Here is a 21,379-nt window from a genome sequence, read left to right as displayed (position 1 = left end):
TGGTTTTTCCTCAGTCACTTTTAATATTAAACAGTCAAGCATATTAATTCATGCTTGAATTATTTTCTCTTCCTTTTCCCTCTTCTAGTGTTTCTCCTTCAATCTAGGTCATCTTATTTTTTTTTATTTGAAACACCAAATACAAGAACTGCTTTGATTTCATTACTGTGTAGGATGCTCTGGAAATTATCAAGCTGAGGAATGAGCCATGTATTGTTTAGATATATAATAAATAAAAGTACCACCTTCCCACTGAGGGCTAATCTACTTTACAGATTAAACAAATTGAATTTCACAATGAAATCCATTCTCCAAGCAAGTTTTTCTCTTGTGCTAACACACAGAGTAAAAAAATGGACATTGTAGGGAAAAAGGCATGTAGCAAAAATCCCAAAGAGGTTTTTTTCATGAGGCCACTGGAGTTTCTTGTTTTATCTTTGAAGACATTTCGTTTCTCATCCAAGAAGCTTCTTCAGCTGTCAGGATGGTGGGGAACGAAACGATTTATATTCCTTGCAGACTGAAATCCTTTCATTTCCCACCACCAGTAGAGTTGAAGAAGCTTCTTGGATGAGAAGTGAAATGTCTTCAAAGAAAAAAAAAGTCCAGTTGCCTCATGGAAAAGCATATTTGAGATAACTATGACCTGAATCTCCAAAAACAAAAACAAAATCACAACTTCACACAACCTTATGCTTTTGGGTAAATTTTGTTAGTTAGAAAAGGTGTCGCCAAATTCCTTCTGATATTTTTTTGCCAGTAGAAAGTGAGTGAATTAGAACTTTCTCAAATTCCCAACAAATAATTATTACCCTTTGAAAAACACTGTTCACAGCCAAGGTGGTACCAAAGCGATTGCTGAGTAGGATGACCAGTAAGAGAGAGGATCTTTTGGCAACACTTCTGCACATATTTGCACTGCCTTGCACAACTGAAAGGGAGAGGACCATAAGGGACCTTACTAAAGTGTTATTGTCTCCGGTCACTTTTCGCCCTGGGTTTGCTGTCGTCCAGAAGTGAAGAAAGGATCTGGTTCGAATGGTGTCGCTTGTTTTTGGGGTTTGCTCGGAGCGGGGCGCCCAGGATCACATCTTGTCCTGAGCCTGGTTCAACGGAAGACAAAGAATCTGAAAACAAAGGAAACCGGGACGGGTGTGTTGTTTAAAAGACAGGGAGGGGGCAGCGGGAAATGCCCTGGCCACGGAAGACCCTCATCTCCCTGGAAAGAGGGATGTCTGAAAGCTTTGGCTGCCTGAGAGGCAGACAAATCAATGGCAGTAAATTATAAATACTGCAATCAACTGCTATCAAAACTAATCATGAACTGATTTCGTGTAGCAGTCAAAGTGTTGCACTAGAAACTGGGGGCCTCTTGAGTTCTAGCCAGTGATTTTGGGTCAGACATTCTCTCCCAACCCGCCTTGCCCCACTGGGATGTCATTTGTTGTGGGGAAAATAGGCAGAAGAGAACCCTAAAATGTCATAAATGGATAGTGTTCTGGACATGTGGCTGCTCTTACTGTATTGCCACACTTAGCCAAACTGTAAGGGGCCCACTTTTGCCCTTCCAAAAATGAGACAACATCACCCAAAACATGGCATGGTTTTTGCTTAAAATTTCAATATCCAAGTTACAAATGTAGAAATCCATTTTAAAATTTAGACAAAAATGCCGCACATCATCTCATAAAAAGAGAAAAGCGGGTTGCTGAGCTGCATGCCTGTATGATCAAATGTCCAGGGGTTGCAGTTCTGAACAGACAATAATAAATTCTCCCTTCTGAGGGTCTTTAAACTGGACCTGTAGTGAACATTGCCCCTCTAAGATAAGGCAAACAGGTCCCTTCAAGTAAAACCAGGTTTGCCGGCACTCACCATGAATCCCTATCATATGTTCTAAAATTAGCACTCTCTCTGCTAAAATCTTCAAGGCCTCCCGCAGTTGTTGGACCCCTTCACCCTACAGAGGAGAGAAAAGGTAAGGGAGAGAAATTTGTGCATGGTGTTAAACTCATATTTCCTCTTTTCCTTTTCTTAAAACAAATTGTAAGTATTTCAGTAACTCATTTAACCTCTTAAGGGATGGCTGCATTGTTTCAAAATGGTTGATACAGGTAGTCCTCGACCTATGACTGTAATGGAGCCTGCCCATTATAGTCACATGTTGTAATGATCATAAAACAGGGTCAATCAGGTGACTGACCCGATTTTATGATCTTCTTCCGCAGCAGTCACTAAGTGTACCCTGTGCTCATCAAGCAAGTCAATGGTTTGCTATGGGTGTGATTTTGCCAAAGCCTGGAAGCTAGTGCTAGTTTTTGGTAAAACTATCGTAAAATGTGGTCATGTGACCAAGGGATGTTGCAAACGACTCTAAATACAACCGTATTGCTGAGCACCTGAAATTTGGTCATGTGACTGCAGAAGAGGCCCAACCATCAGAACTTTGAAGTCCCATTTTTTGGATCAGTCATACCTTTGAATGGTAAGTGATAAGACATAAGGTGACAACTACCTGTTTTTAATTTACAACAGTGGTCTCCAACCTTTCTGGCTTTGCGGACGGGCAGGGCGAGGGGAGAGGGGATGATTCCATGTGAGTGACGGGCGAACCTGTGTGCACGCATTCTTACCTGCTGTTCATGCAAGTGGAGCTGCACGCACGCACACACTTGCCTGCCACTTCCCTGCCCAGTTCTGAACAGGCCATGGGCTGATAGTGAGCTGCACGCTGGGGGTTGGGGATCTCTGGTTTACAATATGGGTGGATTCACCAGTACCCACACATTTGCGTGCATACACACAGAGATACACAGCATTTGAAAAAACAGCATAATGATCTTGATATGCTATCTTTCTATTACAAGGAGCATTTTGCCATTCTTGGTGCTTTCTCTCAGCTTTTACCACAGGTTGATTAGAAGCTTTAAATTTCACAGAACTCTCTGGAACATCCATTAATGGCTTGGTGGAGCCTTGGTGGAGCAGTGGGCTAATGCCTCCTTAAGTAACACCAGCTGCCTGCAATTATTGCAGGTTCGCATCCCACCAGGCTCAAGGTTGACTCAGCCTTCCATCCTTCCGAGGTAGGTAAAATGAGGACCCAGATTGTTGCGGGCAATAAGCTGACTTTGTAATAATGCCGCTTGGGGGGGGGCAAAAGCCCTAATAAGCAGGCATATACATAGAATGAAGGCTATTGCTAAGCACATTTGATTTGTGCTTAGATTGTAAGCCGCCCTGAGTCTTCAGGGAAGGGCGGAATATAAATGGGATTAAAATAAAAATAAAAAAACAAAAAATGGTTGAAATACAGGTCTGGAGAAATCTAAACGATAGACAACCAAACAGAGTTGCTGCTTGTTTGTGGCTAGGCAAGGATAGAAAAAGGCTTACTTTGATAGGCTGTTCCTACCCATCAAGGAACTGGATTCACCTTTGATGGTCAGAACTTCAGGTTAATATTCCAATCCTATTTCTCACTTGATATTTACATTTAATAACATTTGGCATTTCATCTCATCTTGTTAGGATCTGAGCAACTGGGAGCAAATAGGATTTAGAGCCTGACACACAATGACTGGAAGCTCTGATAACAACATGGAGATATCATACAATGGCATTTCACATTTAAGGACCAGACCCTGATCTCATATAGTGGTGTTTGAAGATTTTTCTTGCACTCCACACCTTCTAAACTCCTGCAAATTTCCATTCTGTTTGACCAGCTTTTGAAACTTTACCTGAATTAAGGCACAGAAGATCAACTGGAGGATCAAAATTGAATTGCAACTAATATGCAGAAGGCACCTATTCTCTTTCCTTCCCCCATCTCCTATGTCCAGTTATTTCTTCCACAGAGACAGGAACTTCTGAATTAGTGTCTGGAGGTGACTTGAAAACAGATGTAAGCAACCAAGCCAAAACCTAATTCAGAGAAAATGGTGTACACTGAGTTATCACTTGCTCAGATTTATATTTAGTTCTGCCCTTCCCCGAATGACCAACTATACAATCAGGGAATTGACTGAATCTGAATTAACTGGGAAGCTTTGAGTTTGTAATGATTGCGAAGGAGAGTTTTTAGGAAGTGAATCTGCTACATCAAATGCCATCAAGTCTCAGGTGGTCTCTCTTTTTGTCACCTCGTTTACCTCAAGTGGTGGTCAGTTTTAGTTTGTTGCAAAAAGCATGTATTGCTTTACCACTTGTCAAGGAAAGCCCTCCAGGACACAAAATATTAAAGAATCTCTCCTACTTTCCGAGAAGTTTGGCTAAAAAAGCTGGCCCTTTTATGAACTCCAAGAATAGGCTTCTCAACCCAAGATGGCCTTTTGAATTCAGTGCTAGATAAATTTACATAGCAGCACAAGGAGAGATGATTGACACAATTCAGAAAAGCTGGTTGCATCCTTACATCAGCACCTCGGTCTCCTTCTTCACCTTTCTTACCAGGTTCACCCTAAAAAAAAAACAGATAGAAATTGATATCAAACTCTCAACGGTGTCTTTCCATTAGTAAAGAGGGATAGAACCAAAGGTATGCTATGATTCAAGCTCTTAGTCTCCTTCTACATTCCCCAATGTTGTCTCCTCCTGAAGTGCCGGACTTCGACTCTCAATTCTCATCAGCTGTTCCTCCAACATTGGCTGGAGAAAGCTACTCTGTCTTCTCCAAGAAAACCCTTAACTAGCTTAGTTAATGCTATTGGTTGTTGAATAAGATAGGGGTTACAAACTTAATGGGTAGATTCATGAAACCAAGCAAACCATAATGAGGCTTGCCAAAAATATTTAGGAGCCAGCAGTGGTTGTGGTCATCTGCTTCAGCAATGGTACACCTGTGCCTATTGAAACAGCACTCCAGGGGCAAGTGTGGGATCTGAATTCCATTAACAATACGCATCAGCTTTGATCTCTTCCTGAAATACACTATCCATTAGTGGCGTACTTTAAAATTATCTCCTGGCCCACCCAAGAAGGAGCTCTTCACAAACAAAAACATTGGATTAGAAACAGAGGCCTGGCTTGAGTAACAGGATGTTCCAGAAGAAACTTGGCTCTGATGACTGTCCTTGGAAAAAACTCTGAATGCAAAGGACGGAAAAAGATTTTACCAGTGACAGAAGAAAAAGACAGAAAGATAATATACTGGGAGAGGTTATACAAAAAAATGGAAGAATCCATTTTTACATAGTTTTTCTACGTTGTTTCTCTAATCTAACGTCTTCTGGATCTACTTAAGCTAGAAATCCCAAAATTCCAGCCACTAATAAGTCTGAGTAAAGTAATAGGAGGAAACATAGGTATAAATAGATTTCTTTTTTTTCATTTTTGTGCCATCAAATTAGCATTGATTACAAGTAGTCCTCTACTTATGACTGGTTTAGCAACTGTCTGAAGTTACAACAGACCCCCTCAAAAGATACTTATGACCCAGTTTCAAAGTTTCAGTAGCATAAGTCCGGAGAGGAGCTGGACAAAGGAACAGATCTGGCCAACTGTCAAGTTCATGGCAGTCAGGAAAATCATGCCCATGAATGGGCAGGGCTAGAGGCTGTGAGGGGTTGCTGATTGGTGAGAGTGACCCATTTCCTCCCTCCCCCCACCCATCCCAGGAGAAGAAGGCAATATAAGAGGCCCAGCCAGTGTAGCAATATTGGATATTGTGATAGAACCATAATTGGAAAGTAACAGAGAGAGCTGAGAACAAATCATACAGGAAACCGAGATGAAGATTGACGTGGACTCATTTGGAATAAAGAAGTCAGCAGTAAAGGAAAAGGAGGAGACAGAGGGGACAGAGTGTAAGAAAAGTAGATAAGAGACGTTGCAAACAAAATAATATGAGTGGAAGAAGAGAGAGGTGACATAAAGAAAACCAGAGGATTACAGAATGAAACCTAGTGCTGCGAGAAACAATGTGGGGCAATGAAGACTATCAAGTGATCCAGAAAGTGAATGATGGACAGTAGGGAACCCCAACAAGTGGTCAGTGGGTGGTGAGAGAGTGATGGGGATCTAAATCAGTGCTCCAGGGAGGAGGCCATTTTGGAGGCCAAGACTAGAGCATTGGCCTGAAGCTGCAACCAGTCATTGAATACAAGGCACAGAGTCTAAATAGGAGACCTTGGGTGATTGCTATTGGTCCTTCAAGAGGGTCTTGATAATGACGATGATGGGGATGAGACTGGACGGAGCCACAGAGGAAGGAGTGCTAAACAATCTGTGCGTAATCAATTAACATCAAAAAGATGCTGGCCTAAATGGGATAGGAAAGAGGTTAGACTACCTAACCTGGGAGAACCTAAGGGGTGGCTAGGACTCCTGGTGCCCCAGTTAGTATGGGCAGTGGGGGAATAAAGTCACAGGAAATTTTTAAAAATGGGTGGAATGAGAGTGAAGAGATGAGTTGGTGGGAGCAGAAGTGGATTGATACCAAGGGAGTGGCAGAGTGGCTAGGTCAGATACTCATTAGAGGGATAGAGAGTGGGAATGGAAAAATGTGTGAATGGAATAGGAATGAATGTGAGCTGGAGGTGTGGCTTTTGGGACTCCTGCACCTGGGAGGGGAAACAAGGAAGAGCTAAGAGGAGGCAGTATGAAGGGTGAATGTTAGAAGAGGTAATGGGTTGGAGATAAGAGCTGGGCTGACTATTAGAGAAGAGTAATGGGCAGTTTGATACTCATCTCTCTTCTAGCTTAGCATCCTCACCCTAGTGCCTAAGTGACCATATTGGGGGTTGCCCCAGCATCAAGATGTTGCCAGTTCTATGTAGAATAATAATATGTATGTTTATGACTTGTCATCTGTTACCAAGACTTGGCTGGAGAGAGATGTGTCAGGACTCACATCAAGTTTGTGAAGTGGGATAGCAAAGAGTGCCTGGGACAATTTGGTTGTGACCAAAGGTCATGCTATGGAGGTGGCTAACCTGTTTCTGATAGTGTGACAAATGAAAGATCCTGCTTATGTTCTTATGTTCTCCTTGCTGTGTGGCCCAGTTCCTATTTGATCCCCTGGAGCTTATTGCAGGGGTCTCCAAACTTGGCAACTTTAAGACTCGTGGACTTCAACTCCCAGAATTCCCCAGCCAGCATTCTAGAAATTGACATCCAGAAGTCTTAAAATTGCTAAGTTTGGAGACTCCTGGCTTATTGGAAGACTGGTTATGGTGTCTCAGCTGGGGGTGCTGTGGAAGCTCAACCTTTATTCCCTGGGTGAAATTAACCCACACACGTACATGGACACACATAAATAAATCACTTACAGGAAAACCCTTAATGCCTCTTTCACCAGTCTGCCCCGCTGGCCCCTGTCAGAAGTAAAATCAATTAATGGCAAAGTCCAGCTGCTAGGTTAGTAGCTAAAGCAATTCCATGTTTGTCTGTTTATATGAGAAGGGGATAGATCAGAGGGATAGATGAGCATCAGAATGTAGAATCAAAAATCTTTTGACCAACATTAAATAAAACTGAGTAAATGTAGTGTTTTGATACAATGAGATACCTTTTAGAAAAAGAAATAACTAAGGCTTTGGGAACAAAACCTGAGATCCTTTTGCTTATTTGTATTATTGTTCTTACTATTTTTTTAATAGTACCGTACTAATGAGTTACCAACCTCAAGGCAGTTTTCAATAAAAACTTCAAACAGTAAACATTAAAATCCAACAAAAATTAAACGTCTGCTCAAAACATGTGTTTATAAGGCTTTTTAAGATGCCAGCAAAGTTGATTTCAAGTTCTGAAGAGGCAATGCAGTTCCAACACTAAGGGAACTATAGACAATTCCTAGTGACCCTTGGAAAAATATTATTTTTATTAGACTTTTATCTCAGCATATTAACATAGTTTTATATAAAATTCAAGATGGCAGACATAACATTATTGCCTTCTATTTTCCCCATAAAAACCCTGTGAAGTAGATTGGGCTGAGAGACAGTGACTGGCCCAAAATCACCCAGCTTGCTTTCATGGTTAAAGGAGAACTAGAACTCATGCTCTCCTGGTTTCCAATCCAGCACCTTAACCACTAAAATTGGTGTAGAAGAATGTATAATAATTGGTTCTTGCGCCTAATGTACATTGGTCTTAACGTACATTGTATTTTGTTCTGAAATGTATGGGGTTCAATACATTCCAGTGGCATTGGCTGTTTTTCCACATTGACCAATGGAAGAAAAACAGAATTTCTTCTGTTCAGAATCTTCTTGTGAGCATCCACTTGGTTGCCTTTAACAAGATCTTATGGATGTCTATGAAGATCCTCAGCCATCCAGGCCATCGTCCCAAAGATGCTTTTTCAGAAAATGAACAGATTTCCAGAAAACATTGTAGACTACAGGAACAGGGCAGAAAACATCCTGCATTCAGAAGGCTCCACACCCATTTGCACTACTCAGGTGACCCTGAGGACACAGAAAACCTCCAAATGGCCCCAACGACTCTCTAAAACAGCCATGTCAAACTTGGGACGTCACGTGATGATGCGCAACTTATCGGGACGGTTTTGCCATTGTCGGCAATGGGGTGGGCGCGGCTTCCGCATGACACATCCGGCCCGTGGGCCGGCAGTTTGACACCCCTGTTCTAAAAGAAGGCAAATGACCAGCTGTCTGCAAGGAATATAAATCCTTCCATTTCCCACCATCTGGTCAGAGCTGAAGAAGCTTCTTGGGTGAGAAGCGAAATGTCTTCAAAGAAAAACAAGAAAGTCCAGTTGCCTCCTGAAAAAGCACCTTCAGGACAAGAGTTTATGGAAGTTCTGAAGCTACTCCCTTTTGGGTCAATCAGCAGAGATCTACCGAACTGCAGTATAGAACAGTGAAAGAGAAAGAGAGAATAGTTTAAGGGCCCACCTGCTTTGAAGAACAGCTTTTTTCCATATGAATTTGCCTGAAGTGCAATTTTTCATCTACGACCCTTCTCTTGATATCATAATAATCTCAGGTATACCAAACTATATCTGTCATTAAATATATTGTAGGACCAAATAATATCTGACAGTAAATATGCCACTGTGTTGTGTAAGACTGTGCTATAATCCAGACTCAAAGAGATGATTTGGTATGCCTGAAGGTAATTGCCTCATACCAGTTGGTAAGTCCTTATAGAACTGTACTCTTTTCTGGGCTTTTGCTGCACCAGTGAAGATGTGTTTGATTTAATATGGTGCCAACAAGTACAGTGTGGACAGTTTATGCCTGATCACCTCCTCCCCTCTGAATCTGGATTGATGCTTTGCCTCAGTATTTAATAATCTTTTAAAAATTTCATTTTAGCTGTTGAATACAGATAGTCCTTGACTTACGATCGATTGCTTAGTAACCATTCAAAGTTCTGACAGACAGACATGGGGGAGGGGCTTACAACCTGGTTGCAAAGTTCCAACGGTCAATCCCCACACAGTCACATGACCACACTTTGGGCGCTTGGCAACCAGGTTACATTTACTGCTATTTGCAGCATCCCATGTTCACATAACCACATTTTATGATGGTTTGACCAAAAACCAGCACTTACTTTCAGTTTTCAGCAAAACTAGCTCACAGCAAGCCATGAGTTTGCCCTGTTGGTGCAGTGGTTAAAGTGCAATATTGCAGGCAACTCTGTCCACAGCCTGGAGTTTGATCCTAATGGGGCTCAAGGTTGACTCAGCCTTCCATCCTTCCGAGGTCAGTAAAATGAGGACCCAGATTGTTGGGGGGCGGGAATATGCAAATAATGCTTTTTACATTGTAAACCGCTCAGAGAGTGCTGTAAAGTGCTATGGAGTGGTATATAAGCCTAAAATTCTATTGCTACTGCTATGGGTTCACTTAACAACCATTGCAAAAAAGATTGTAAAATCACATGGCTGACCCAATTTATGCCTGTCATGACTTATGGTGGTGATGGGAAGGCTCCATTATGGTTGTAACTCGAGGACTACCTGCAGGCAGGGGTATCAGAGCTCCTTATGTCATGAATGATAGTTTCCCCATGCACTACAGACAATAACGATGAGAATGAGCTGAGACGTTGACATTGTATAGTTACCAAAGAGCAAGCAATACACCACCTTGTGATGTATGCCAGTACTATGTGGAGTTAGTCAGTCCAATATCACAATTGCATCACGTAACATGAAGGTTGCTACAGGAAACATCTTTGATGCCAGCAAGACTTCCTCCTCACTAATTAAAAAAAATGGAAAGCTGCCTCTTTGTAAGATCAACAATAGCCTCCAATTTAATCCTTATTTCTATAAATGTTTCTGGGCTTCATGTGAGCCCCACGTGAATTTTTAGGAAATGGAAACAAAGAAGAATTACAGTCTTGTGATTCATTCAGGAGCAAATCTAGCTGCCCAGATCTTTTAACAGGTCAATTGGGATAGTATAGAGCATTTAGAACAAGGGGCAGAACAACGTTTCTCAACTTTAGCAACTTTCAGATGTGTGGCCTTCAACTCCCAGAATTCCTCAGCCAGCCATCTTAAAGTTGTCAACTGAGAAACACTGGTGTAGATGAAAGAATTCTTAAGTGAGCAAGCCAAACAGCCATTATGGGAGCATACCAAAAACATGCTTCCAAAATTCGAACTGTGTCCATTGACTCAAACATTGCCCCAAAGTTCATAGTGCATATTTTTAATGTATAAAAGGGATTTGCTGAACCACACCAGTGATCTGTAAAATGGCACAAATCTAAAAATTGGCTTACCCTTTCGCCTCGATCACCTTTTGGGCCTTTCAGCCCAGGCTGTCCAGGAGAACCAGGAGTGCCCTGATAGAAAGCAAAGACATTAGAACCGTGTTTGTCATCCTGGGCTGTTTTAAGATGTGTGGACGTCAACTTCCAGAATTCCCCAGCCAGCATTCTAGAAATTGACATCCAGAAGTCTTAAAATTGCTAAGTTTGAATGAATGAATTCTGGGAATTGAAGTCCACACATCTTAAAACAGCCCAAACTGAGAAAAGTTATATTGCTTATGAAAAGCTGTATTCTCTGACGGCTCCTTCAGCAATAATTATGTCTTAGGTTTTATCAATAGTCAGTGGTTTACCAATGAATTCACTACTATAACATAAACAATACAAGATATTATTGTAATATCACAGAATCTCTTCCGTATTAATACAGAGTGCTGGATCCTTTCATAGGTAGAAAATATCGCCTTTTTCAAAACAGATAGATCACACATTTATCTTGCCTGTTTTTACCATGACCTGCAAACACCATTGCCCCTATTTATTATTATTGTTGTTGTTATTGTTATTATTAATATTTATGGCATTTTTGTTACAAATGCTGACTTTACACAACATGGGGTGTTTTTTTCTAGCCTAGCTTTATGTCAATAACTAGCAATCCTTCAGCACTGCAGAAAAAGTACAGGTACTCCTCAACTTACCACCATTCGTTCAGTGACTGAAATTACAATGGTGCTGAGTGAAGGGACAAATGACCTGTACTCAAAGTTTCAGCTATTGCAGTACTCCTCTAATCACATGTTGAAAATCCATGCACTTACCAATCCACACGCTCTTATGACTGACTGTAGGAACATTGCAACTGCCCCCACCAGGCAGTCTTTCCCCCACATTCCACTTCAAAGGGCCTCAGAGGCCTTGGGCCTCATCCCTGTCCCAGCACATCTTGCTCTACTGACCCTCTCCTGAAGGTCGCCTTTCCAAAAGAGAAAGTCAATGCAATGTGTGGCCTTCCTACTACAGAGGCCCCCTTGTGCCATTCCAGCCGCCCGCTGCCGCCAGAAGCAGCTGCAATTCTCACAATCACTCAAAAGGACGTGATTTTCCAAATCAGTCAGCCTGGAAAATTAGGCTCTTCTGAGATTGCCCTAATGAGGCAGACCTCCAGAATGGCCCCAGGTGGCCTCTGTGCATTGGCTGGTGCTCTTTTGAAAGGTTGGCTGCAACGGACTCAGTTGTGGTCGTACGTTGAGTAATACCTATAACTATATGGGTTGTACATCATTTGAAAGGTTAAACTATATCATGTGTCTGGTACAGAAAGGCAGAATCAGGGAGATCAAACTATTACGACCGTGCCTCTTTTCCAAAAGGAAATGTTAACAGTAATGTTTTTAAAGCTTAGTAAAAAAATCACTTTAATTTGACCTGAAAAGGCTCAACAAGTGTGTGAAAAAGGTTTGCCTACCTGTACTCCGGGTGCTCCCATTGGCCCTGGGGCTCCCTTGGGGCCTGAAGATCCAGGTGGGCCTGGTGAAAAACATGTTAATGTATTTTAAGTATTTGCATATTACTTGATGCACATGTGTATTCTGATACAAATAGCAATGCTGAATTAAAAGTTGCAAGATTCCAGACTTTCGTCAAGCCAATGATATCCTGATATGTTGGATTACAAATTCTGTCATTCCCAGCTGCCATGAGCTTAGATGATTTAATTAACCTCTTTTGTTTAATATATCTGGAGGCATCATGCTGAGGAAAACTCTAGATCAGACATGTCAAACTCGCGACGTCACGTGACATGGCGCAATATATCGGGATGGTTTTGCCATTGCTGGCAATGGGGTGGGCGCAGCTTCCGGATGATGCATCTGGCCTGCAGGCCGGCAGTTTGACACACCTGCTCTAGATCATCATCTAGGATTCATCTATCTGTTCTTTTTTGTTGGAGGAGAAATGTGGAGGATCCCAAAAAAGTGGTCTTTGGATCTCAACAGTGCCTTTTTTGTAAAAAAAAAAAAAAAGGTGCTGGAACTCACACACATCATACAACCCACCTTGCCTACCCTACAAGGTTCCATCCAAAAAAGGTACTGGAACTCCGTTCTGGGCGTTCTATGACAAAAAAAGCCCTGCATCTCACAAAAAAAAGCATAGGGAGAAGGATAGACAATGATCTTGACATGCTAGCTTTCTATTATAAGGATGTGTTTTGGCATTGTTGGTGCTTTCTTTCAGCTTCCAACACAAGTTCATTATAAGCTTTAAATTTCACACACCACTCTGGAATATCCATTATGGCTGATGTGCAGGACTGGAGAAATCCAAATGATGGACAGCCAAACAGAGTTGCTGCTTCTTCATGGCTAGGACAAGGGTAGAAAAAGGCTTACTTTGATAGGCTGATCCTACCCATCAAGGAACTGGATTCACCTTTGATGGTCAGAACTTCAGGTTAATATTCCAATCCTATTTCTCACTTTTTATTTTTAATAACATTTGGCATTCCATATCATCTGAGCAGTTGAGAGCAAATAGGATTTAGAGCCTAGCATGCGATGATTGGAAGCTTGTAACAATACAGAGATACCATACAATGGTATTTCACATTTAAAGATATAGTGGAGTTTGGCAATTTGACACAACACTCCAGAACAGAGTTCCCCAATGTTTCTAGCTTTTCAAACTGGCAGGGGGAGGGGGAAAGAGGGGATGGTTATGCACATGAGGCCAGCAATCACACGTGTGCACCTAAATTTACACAAGCAGTGTGCACATGCACCTGACACTCACTTAAATAGGCCACACTCTCACACTTGCCCTCTGCTCATGCAAGTGGGGATGTGCGTGCATGTGCACGCCGGCCGTTTCCGCCACCCGGTTACAAACCCCTCACAGCCCACTAGTGAGCCACAGCCCACAGGTTGGGGACCCCTGCTCTAGAATACCCATTAATGGCTGATGTGTGGGACTGGAGAAATTTAAATGATGGATAACCAACTCTCAAGCTTTTAATTCCATTCATTTGCAAAAAAATAAACCAACTTGAAAAATCAATTTATTTCTGCAATTCTGGAACAAGTTTTGGCAAGAAGTAATAGAACAGCCAGATTCATTTTACTTTATATTTTTTGAAAAATAAAACAGCCTGAATTTTAAAAAATGGTGATACAGTAAGGACCTCTGAATTAGTTAGGGTTAGGGAGATTTACTGGCACATTTAAAGGTATTTTACACAGGCGAGGTGTATTAAACCTGAACAAAAGTTTACACCTCCAATTTGTTTTGATTTATGGCTGGAAAGCAGCAGGAAACTTGTGATTTCTTTGCAATTTTCTGCTGAAATCTGAATGTTTCAGATTGCCCACACTCCTTCCTTGCTTTTAGGAAGCAGTGCCAAGAGTTGAACCTTGTGTTTCTGCAAGCAAAGCAGGTGATCTTCCCTTGAACTGGTGACAGATCCAGACGCCACCTATATAACTTGCCAGGCATAATTTTGGATCCCGCTTCCAAATCTTTGCCCTGGAGAATTCTTGTGACTCCAGACAGGCTAGAACTTCCCGGCGTCTCTTTCCTAACAAGCGTTGAGTCCTTCCTGGCATGCAGCAGCTGACTGCTTGGCAGAAGGAGAAGGCTTATTTGGACTGATCTGCTTGTTAATGCTGCATCGTTAAGAGATTGCCTTCAAATGGCTTTACCCTACCTGGGGAAAAAAAGGGAGGGGGAGTGATATAATTTCTTCCAGACGCCGACTATTAATTACACTTGCCAATCTTTGGGGAGAGGGAGGGACTGGTGTGGGCTCCTTCCAAACTTGTAGCCTTAATTGTTTCAGTTGAAACCCCCAAGAGCTCCAGACACTCACCAGGGCAATTGAATCTGCCTTCATAATTAATGCAACCCTCATATATCAAAGTCTGGGATGAAATGAGCTGAAGGCTCAATGCAGGAATGCAGTAATAAGAGAAAGAACGTCTTGTCATCCTGATGGAAAGTCACTTTTGAGTGCCTCTACTGTGGACCAGCCACTTAAGACGATTCGAAAGAAAGAAAGAAAGAAAGAAAGAAAGAAAGAAAGAAAGAAAGAAAGAAAGAAAGAAAGAAAGAAAGAAAGGAAGAAAGAAAGGAAGGAGGGAGGGAGGGAGGGAGGGAGGGAGGAAGGAAGGAAGAAAGAAAGAAAGAAAGAAAGAAAGAAAGAAAGAAAGAAAGAAAGAAAGAAAGAAAGAAAGGAGGGAGGGAGGGAGGAAGAAAGATGAGAGGGAGGGAGGGAGGAAAGAAAGAAGGAAAGAAAAAGAAAGAGGAAGGAAGGAAGGAAGGAAGGAAGGAAGGAAGGAAGGAAGGAAGGAAGGAAGAAAGAAAGAAAGAAAGAAAGAAAGAAAGAAAGAAAGAAAGAAAGAAAGAAAGAAAGAAAGAAAAGGAAAGGAAAGAAAGAAAAACATTATAGTTAGAAGTACAGGCCAGTCTAATGGAAGGAAGAGCTTTTTAACTATCATGATTTAATTCCTGATTGTTCACTGGACTGAAAAGTTTGCTGTCATCTGCGACTATATGATCCCCTTTCCCCACTTTTTCAGTTTAGGGTTGGGCATCTTTTGGGTAGCCGGAGACAGTTCACAACTGTTATGGTTTGAGTTGGTCTGAGAGTTTCAGTAGTTGAATAAAAAAGCAAAATGGGCGTGATTGGAATTACACTTTTTAAGAAATCACGGGTAATCCATAGCCCACAGCTGCCTATCATTCCTGCAGACCCATTTTTGTAGGCATCCACCCCTCAAAGATTATGCTACTGAAATTTGGCAGTAAAATGCACTTTACTTTGGCATTTTATTGTTGTGTCTTTTTTTTTTACTAAATTAAGACCCCCAAATAGGTTGTTTAAGCCTCTGGCAGGCTTAAAGTATATATGCTTTGTACAAGAATCCCTCCAAACTGATAAAAGAAAGCCCTCTTTTCTCCCCCACTCCCACGTCAACTTCTCAAAGGAAATTGCAAGAGAAATTTATTTGTCCTTCTTATAAAACAGGGAGAGAGAATTTTTTGTGTAGTACATTTACAGCTCATAAAATTGCTGCCACAGGAGTACAAATAGCTCTGCTATACAAGCAGTCACAGCAAATCATTTACCTGCTTCTCTATTCTGTAGGCTGTTCTCTTACCTCCCTATGGGGCAACAACATCACAGGCAGTCCTCAATATATGACCACAATTGTGACAAGAATTTCAGTTGCTAAGTAAGGTATTTGTAAAATGAATAGTGTCCAATTTTAGGATTTCCCCCCCTTGTTGTTAAGTGAATTACTGCAGTTATTAAGTGAATCTGGCTTCCCCCATTGATTTTGATTGTTGGAAACAGGCCTGGAAGATCACAACAAATGGTTGTAAGTCGAGGACTACCTGTATGCCAAAGAGGCCAATCGATGAAATTCGCTGCAAGCTAGCTTCCTATTTTATTCTGTTAGTTTAAAAAACATTTTTTTAAAAATCTGGAGGGACAGAAAACCTGGTCAGCATCTAGGTAAGCATCTGTTCATACTGGTGAACATGGATATGATATTATTTATTCCTTGTGCAAAGCTGGTTTTAGGTTTTCATAGGACCAACCTCAAAATGTTTTAATTGCTAATACAGTAAATAATGTTAGATATATAACCCACATAAAGCAAAGCTCTTTGGGGGCCTCAATCATTGTTAGGAATACAAAGGGATCCTAAGATTGAAATGTTTGGAAGTGACTGCCTAGTTTGTGGAAAGCTGGCAGAAATAATAATAATAATAATAATAATAATAATAATAATAATAATAATAATAATAATAATAATAATAATAATAATAATAATAATAATAATAAAGTTGGAAGGGACCTTGAAGATCATCTAGTCCAACCCCCTGCTCAGGCAGGAAACCCTATACCATTTCGGACAAATGGCTGTCCAATCTCTTCTTAAAAACCTCCAGTGTTGGAGCATTCACAGCTTGTGGAGGCAGGTTATTCCACTGGTTAATTGTTCTAACTGTCAGGAAGTTTGTCCTTAGTTCTAGGTTGCTTCTCTCCTTGATTAAACCTGAAAAGTTTATAAAAACACTTCATAGTCTCATCTTTGCTATTTTGGGTGACGGTGACAGTTGTCAACCCTTTAAGGTAGACCAGGTCAGAAAACCAATTGCACAAGTTTAACTGGAACTCAAGACAGGCTATTGAAATGCTACCATAAAAAGCTGTGTTTTCCCATCCTTTCTTCTTATAGTTAAGGCAGAGGCAGTTTACTTAGAGAGATGAAGGTAGACATTTTGTCCTCAGTGCATAAAGTAGCTAAATGTGTGGAGGTGCTGGATGACCAAGTGGAAGACTTGACTCAAAAGAATGCTATATTAGAAGCAAAAGTATTGGAAATTGAAGATTTAAAAGACAAAATGGATAGCGAACAGAGTCTGGCTCAATTTTACCAGATGCAGTTTGCTGTTAGAATTAGAGGCCTAAAAGAGAATATTAAAGAAGATTTAAAGCAGCTGGTTTCTGAGGCTTTTGAGGGGGTATTGAACCATCCAGCATCTGAAATAAAACAAGGCATGGACAAAGTGTTTCGTGTGAATTCGTGGATTGCTAAGCAGAGAAAGTTGCCTAGAGATGTGGTGGTTTATTTTGTAAAAAGGGAAATTAGAGATGAAGTCATACAAGCTGCCTATGATACTAAAGTTGTGATTGCTGGTCAAGAAGTTTTGGTTCTAAAAGAAATTCCTCCAAAGATTTTAAAGAGAAGGAAGGACTTTATATTTCTTGTGCAAGAGCTCAAGCAAAGAGATATAAGGTTCAGATGGGAGATCCCAGCTGGGTTGAGCTTCATGTATGATGGCAAAAGGTACTGTTTGGGTACTGTGAAGCAAGCGCATGATTTTTACAACAATGTTTTAAAAGCAACCCCATCAACACTTCTGGAAGCTGCAGAGGGATCTGGAGAAGGAGAACATCAAGAGGATGAAGATGGACAGATAGACGAGAAGGGTACAGGAGGAGATCAAGCTGCAACTCTTTTGGATGATCCTAGAGAACAGAGGGTGACGCGTGCTGCCTTAAAACGCTCAAAAAAGATAAAAAATAAGACCAGTAGAAATCTATGGAACTTCCACAATATACTTATAGTCAAGTGGTAGTTGTGTTTTTAAGAGTTTTGGGATGATATGTATGGTAACAGAATTTTTAATTTGGAATTAATGGACAATTTACTACAGAGGAAGAGGAAGAAAGTTTTGTGGGTTAATGCGGGTTAATTTGTGTAAGAACTATCTATTATAGCCTATTTTGGCTAGAGAGGTTAATAGGGATAGGTGCTTGTGATGTGTAAGTGAGAATATGTCTAGGTAATAGTGAATTGTGGAAGAACATAGATGGGAATGATGCTAGTTTTCTTTTATTTTAGTTCTTTATACATATTTAGTATTGTTAAGGATTGGTTTACTCTATATAAGCTAGAGAGTGATGGATTTTAGAGTTTATAATTGTTAGTATATGATTGTTTATGATTGCTTTTTAGATATATACCTTGTATTTTGCTCTGGGAAGTCGGGGGGGGGGGGAGGGGGGGAGGAGGGGAAGTAGAGGGGGGGAGGCAGGGGAGGGAGGAGGGAGAGGGGGAGGGGGGGAGATAGGGGGGAGGTAGGGAGGGGAGGAGGGAGGGGGAAGGGGGGTTTTTCAAAGGAAAATTGTATTTTAAAACTTTTCAATAAAAAAAAAAAGGCAGAGGCAGTTTGAGGCTTTTTTTTTCTAATACTTTCTTCAGTTCCTGGGCTTAAAATGTGCTTTATTTTTAACTGCTGCTGCATAGTTTCTCCAAGTTCATCTCAGTGGCTCTCCAAAATGGTGAGCACAGCACTGCTTATCGTATGAACAGTTCTTAGCCAAAATTTTGATTCACTTTGATTCTCCAAACCAGAATTCGTCAATCTTAGCATTTTTGAGATGTGTGGACTCCAACTCCCAGAATCCCCCCAGCCACACATCTTAAAGTTGGTGAGGTGGGAATTGAAGTCAAACACTTGAAGTTGTTGAGCTTGGCAGACACTGCTCTAAACAAATGCGACTACTCCATCTGTAACAGAAGCCCTAGTTTTGTGGGGTATATCTGGATTTTTGAGAGCACAGGTGGAACTCATGTGGCTTCTGAGATGGGGAGGCTTTATAGTTGCCATTGGGCAGAAAATTAGTTGCAATTCACTAATTCACCAGAAGGAGACGTGAGAGTCCCGCTAGCCCCCACTTCTCTACGAGGTTAGATGTTTCCTTTCTCTGCTTAACTTTGCCTCTTTGGTGAGTGAGCTCCAAACAAAGCTCCGCGGTGCAGCTGTCATATTCTTATCACGCAAGAGCACTTATACAGTCTTGCTGAGTCCCAGAAACATTCTTGAAAATAAAGATGATTGTTCAAGCTGCTACTTTGTTTGCTTCCCATTAATTTTTTCCAACTGGAACACAGATGGGAAGATTGAGGGTGGGATGCTAAAAAAATAAATAAATCAGGTGTGTCAAGCAAACAAGTTCTAGAAGTGATTGTACTTGGAGTGTCAAACACAGTTGTTACTTTATTCCTCTGTTTCTATCAAACCATCTGTCTTACCTGGCAGCCCTATGGGTCCTGGTGCCCCACGAGGTCCTGGCAAACCAGCCAATATAGTGTCAATGACAGTAGATGCTAACTGTGGCTCTCCATCTGCATTAGCAAAAACAAGAGGTGAGACATCATTGCTCTTGTTAAATTAAATGCATGTTACTGTATTTTGTGCCATCTGGTGATTTCCCTTGAAGACTAATAGAATTTCAGAGTTGGACAGTCAGTCCTTCAGTTTCATTTCTTTTCGGTCCACGTTTTATGGTACAGCACAAGATGCAGCCATAGCATCCTGACTGTTTGCCGTCTGCCCTCCAAGGAGAGGAAGCCCTGTGCTTCTTCAGACAGTTATTTGCATTGTTGATCATCTCTTACTATTAGAGTAAGAATATCTCCTAACACTGAGCCAAAATCTGTTCCCTGTAATTTGCCTTTACTTGCCTCTAGCCCTACCCTCCGGTGAAACAAAAAACAAGTCTGAACAATACTGCAATAATTACTAGCATGCATCTTTTCTATTTTTCCATTCGTTCATTGTCCTGCAAATTCACCCCATCTTCATTCTGCTCTTTCTGAATTCTGCCTTAAAAAGAACACCCAATGTTCATTTCCGAAATTAGCCAGGTAGGCAACAGTTCCTTTGACCCATCTGCAGCTTTTCTCCATCCTTTGTTATGGATCTGCGGGTATCCATTAATAAAATATTTCAAAACAATGATTTTCCTGCAATCCTACGTGATGGTACGAAAGTTTTTTTTTAATGCAGTATCTAGGTAATATACTCCACAACTCCCATGTTTTGCTATAATATTGAACTGCCTTACAATTTTGTACTATCATGTTAAGACTGCTGGTTTCCCTTGTTCATGCAGCATTTTATGAAAGTGTAAAAAGGGCCTATTTAAAAAAAATGAACAAAAAGAACCTTACTGTTGGAGGGTGTTCCAATTTCTATTTTAATACAGGCAGTATGGGCTAATGACTTAGTAACTGTTTGAAGTTATGACAGATTCCTCCCCAGAATTATTTATAACCCATTTTCAAAGTTCTGATAGCTGCACACACACATGCAGTCACAGGGTTGTATTTTGGCTGGTTGGCAACTGACTTGCATTTACAGCTGTTTGCAGTCTCGCAGTCACATGACTGTAATTTTTAGCTGATTTTGCTGATTTCCAGCATTTACTTCCTATTTCCGGCAAAAAAACAACCATTTGGAGAAAATGGGTTGGCTTAACAACCACTAAGTTTACTTAATGACTGTCGCAAAAAAAGTTGTAAAATTGGGTGCATCTGTAATCTACTTAAGACTGCCATAATTTACAACCATAATTCTGGGCTCAAATATAATAATAATAATAATAATAATAATAATAATAATAATAATAATAATAATAATAATAATAATAATAATAATAATAATAATAATAATTTAATTTCTATACCGCCCTTCTCCTAAAGGACTCAGGGCGGTGTACAGGGCAATAAATTCAATAAAAATACAGTGTACAAAAGTTAAGATAGAATTAAATATTAAAGCCCAATTACAGTAAAAATTAATTAAAATTAATATTGAAAAACCCCAAACCCCTCAGACCAGGCCGGCTTGTTCAAATAAATACGTTTTTAGGTCACGGCGGAAGGAGCGAAGGTCAGGAGCCATCCGGAGCTCACCCGGTAAACGGTTCCAAAGGTCTGGCGCGCCCACAGAGAACGCCCTCCCCCTGGGGGGTCACCAGTCGACACTCTCTGACCGACGGCACCCTGAGGAGGACCTCTCTGTGGGAGCGCACTGGACGAAGGGAAGTTGATGCCGGCAGCAGGTGCTCCCGTAAGTAATCCGGACCCATGCCATTTAGGGCTTTATAGGTCATCACCAGCACCTTGAATCTCACTTAAATGGCTATAAGTCGAGGACTATCTGTAATGTGTATGTTGAAGCCAATAAATTCTAAAATAATTTGCTATGCTCCCTTGTTCTTCTGAATATCTCTCTCTTGTCCTGGACCTTCTGGTTTATTTGTAATATATTGGTAAGGAAGCTAAGGTTGAATGAACATGCTGGAAACAGGATAATG

General features: G+C 41.0%; 1 protein-coding gene across 1 annotated transcript in view; it reads right to left on the bottom strand.

The window, feature by feature from the left end:
- Nucleotides 1–969: 969 nt before the first annotated feature.
- COL26A1 (collagen type XXVI alpha 1 chain) overlaps nucleotides 970–21,379 on the bottom strand; it is a gene marked incomplete at both ends in the record, with an annotated part of 188,679 nt that continues 168,269 nt past the window's right edge. The window contains 7 exons of the mRNA XM_083357935.1: nucleotides 970–1,127; nucleotides 1,876–1,960; nucleotides 4,418–4,462; nucleotides 7,272–7,316; nucleotides 10,708–10,770; nucleotides 12,167–12,228; nucleotides 19,311–19,403. Coding sequence (XP_083214061.1) covers nucleotides 970–1,127; nucleotides 1,876–1,960; nucleotides 4,418–4,462; nucleotides 7,272–7,316; nucleotides 10,708–10,770; nucleotides 12,167–12,228; nucleotides 19,311–19,403 — 551 coding nt within the window. The remainder of the gene's footprint in view (nucleotides 1,128–1,875; nucleotides 1,961–4,417; nucleotides 4,463–7,271; nucleotides 7,317–10,707; nucleotides 10,771–12,166; nucleotides 12,229–19,310; nucleotides 19,404–21,379) is intronic.

The sequence above is a fragment of the Vipera ursinii genome, assembly GCF_947247035.1.
Source record: "Vipera ursinii genome assembly, chromosome: 1".
NCBI lineage: Eukaryota > Metazoa > Chordata > Lepidosauria > Squamata > Viperidae > Vipera > Vipera ursinii.
The sequence above is the reverse complement of the archived record's forward strand: the minus strand, read 5'-3'. Positions and strand labels throughout refer to the sequence as shown.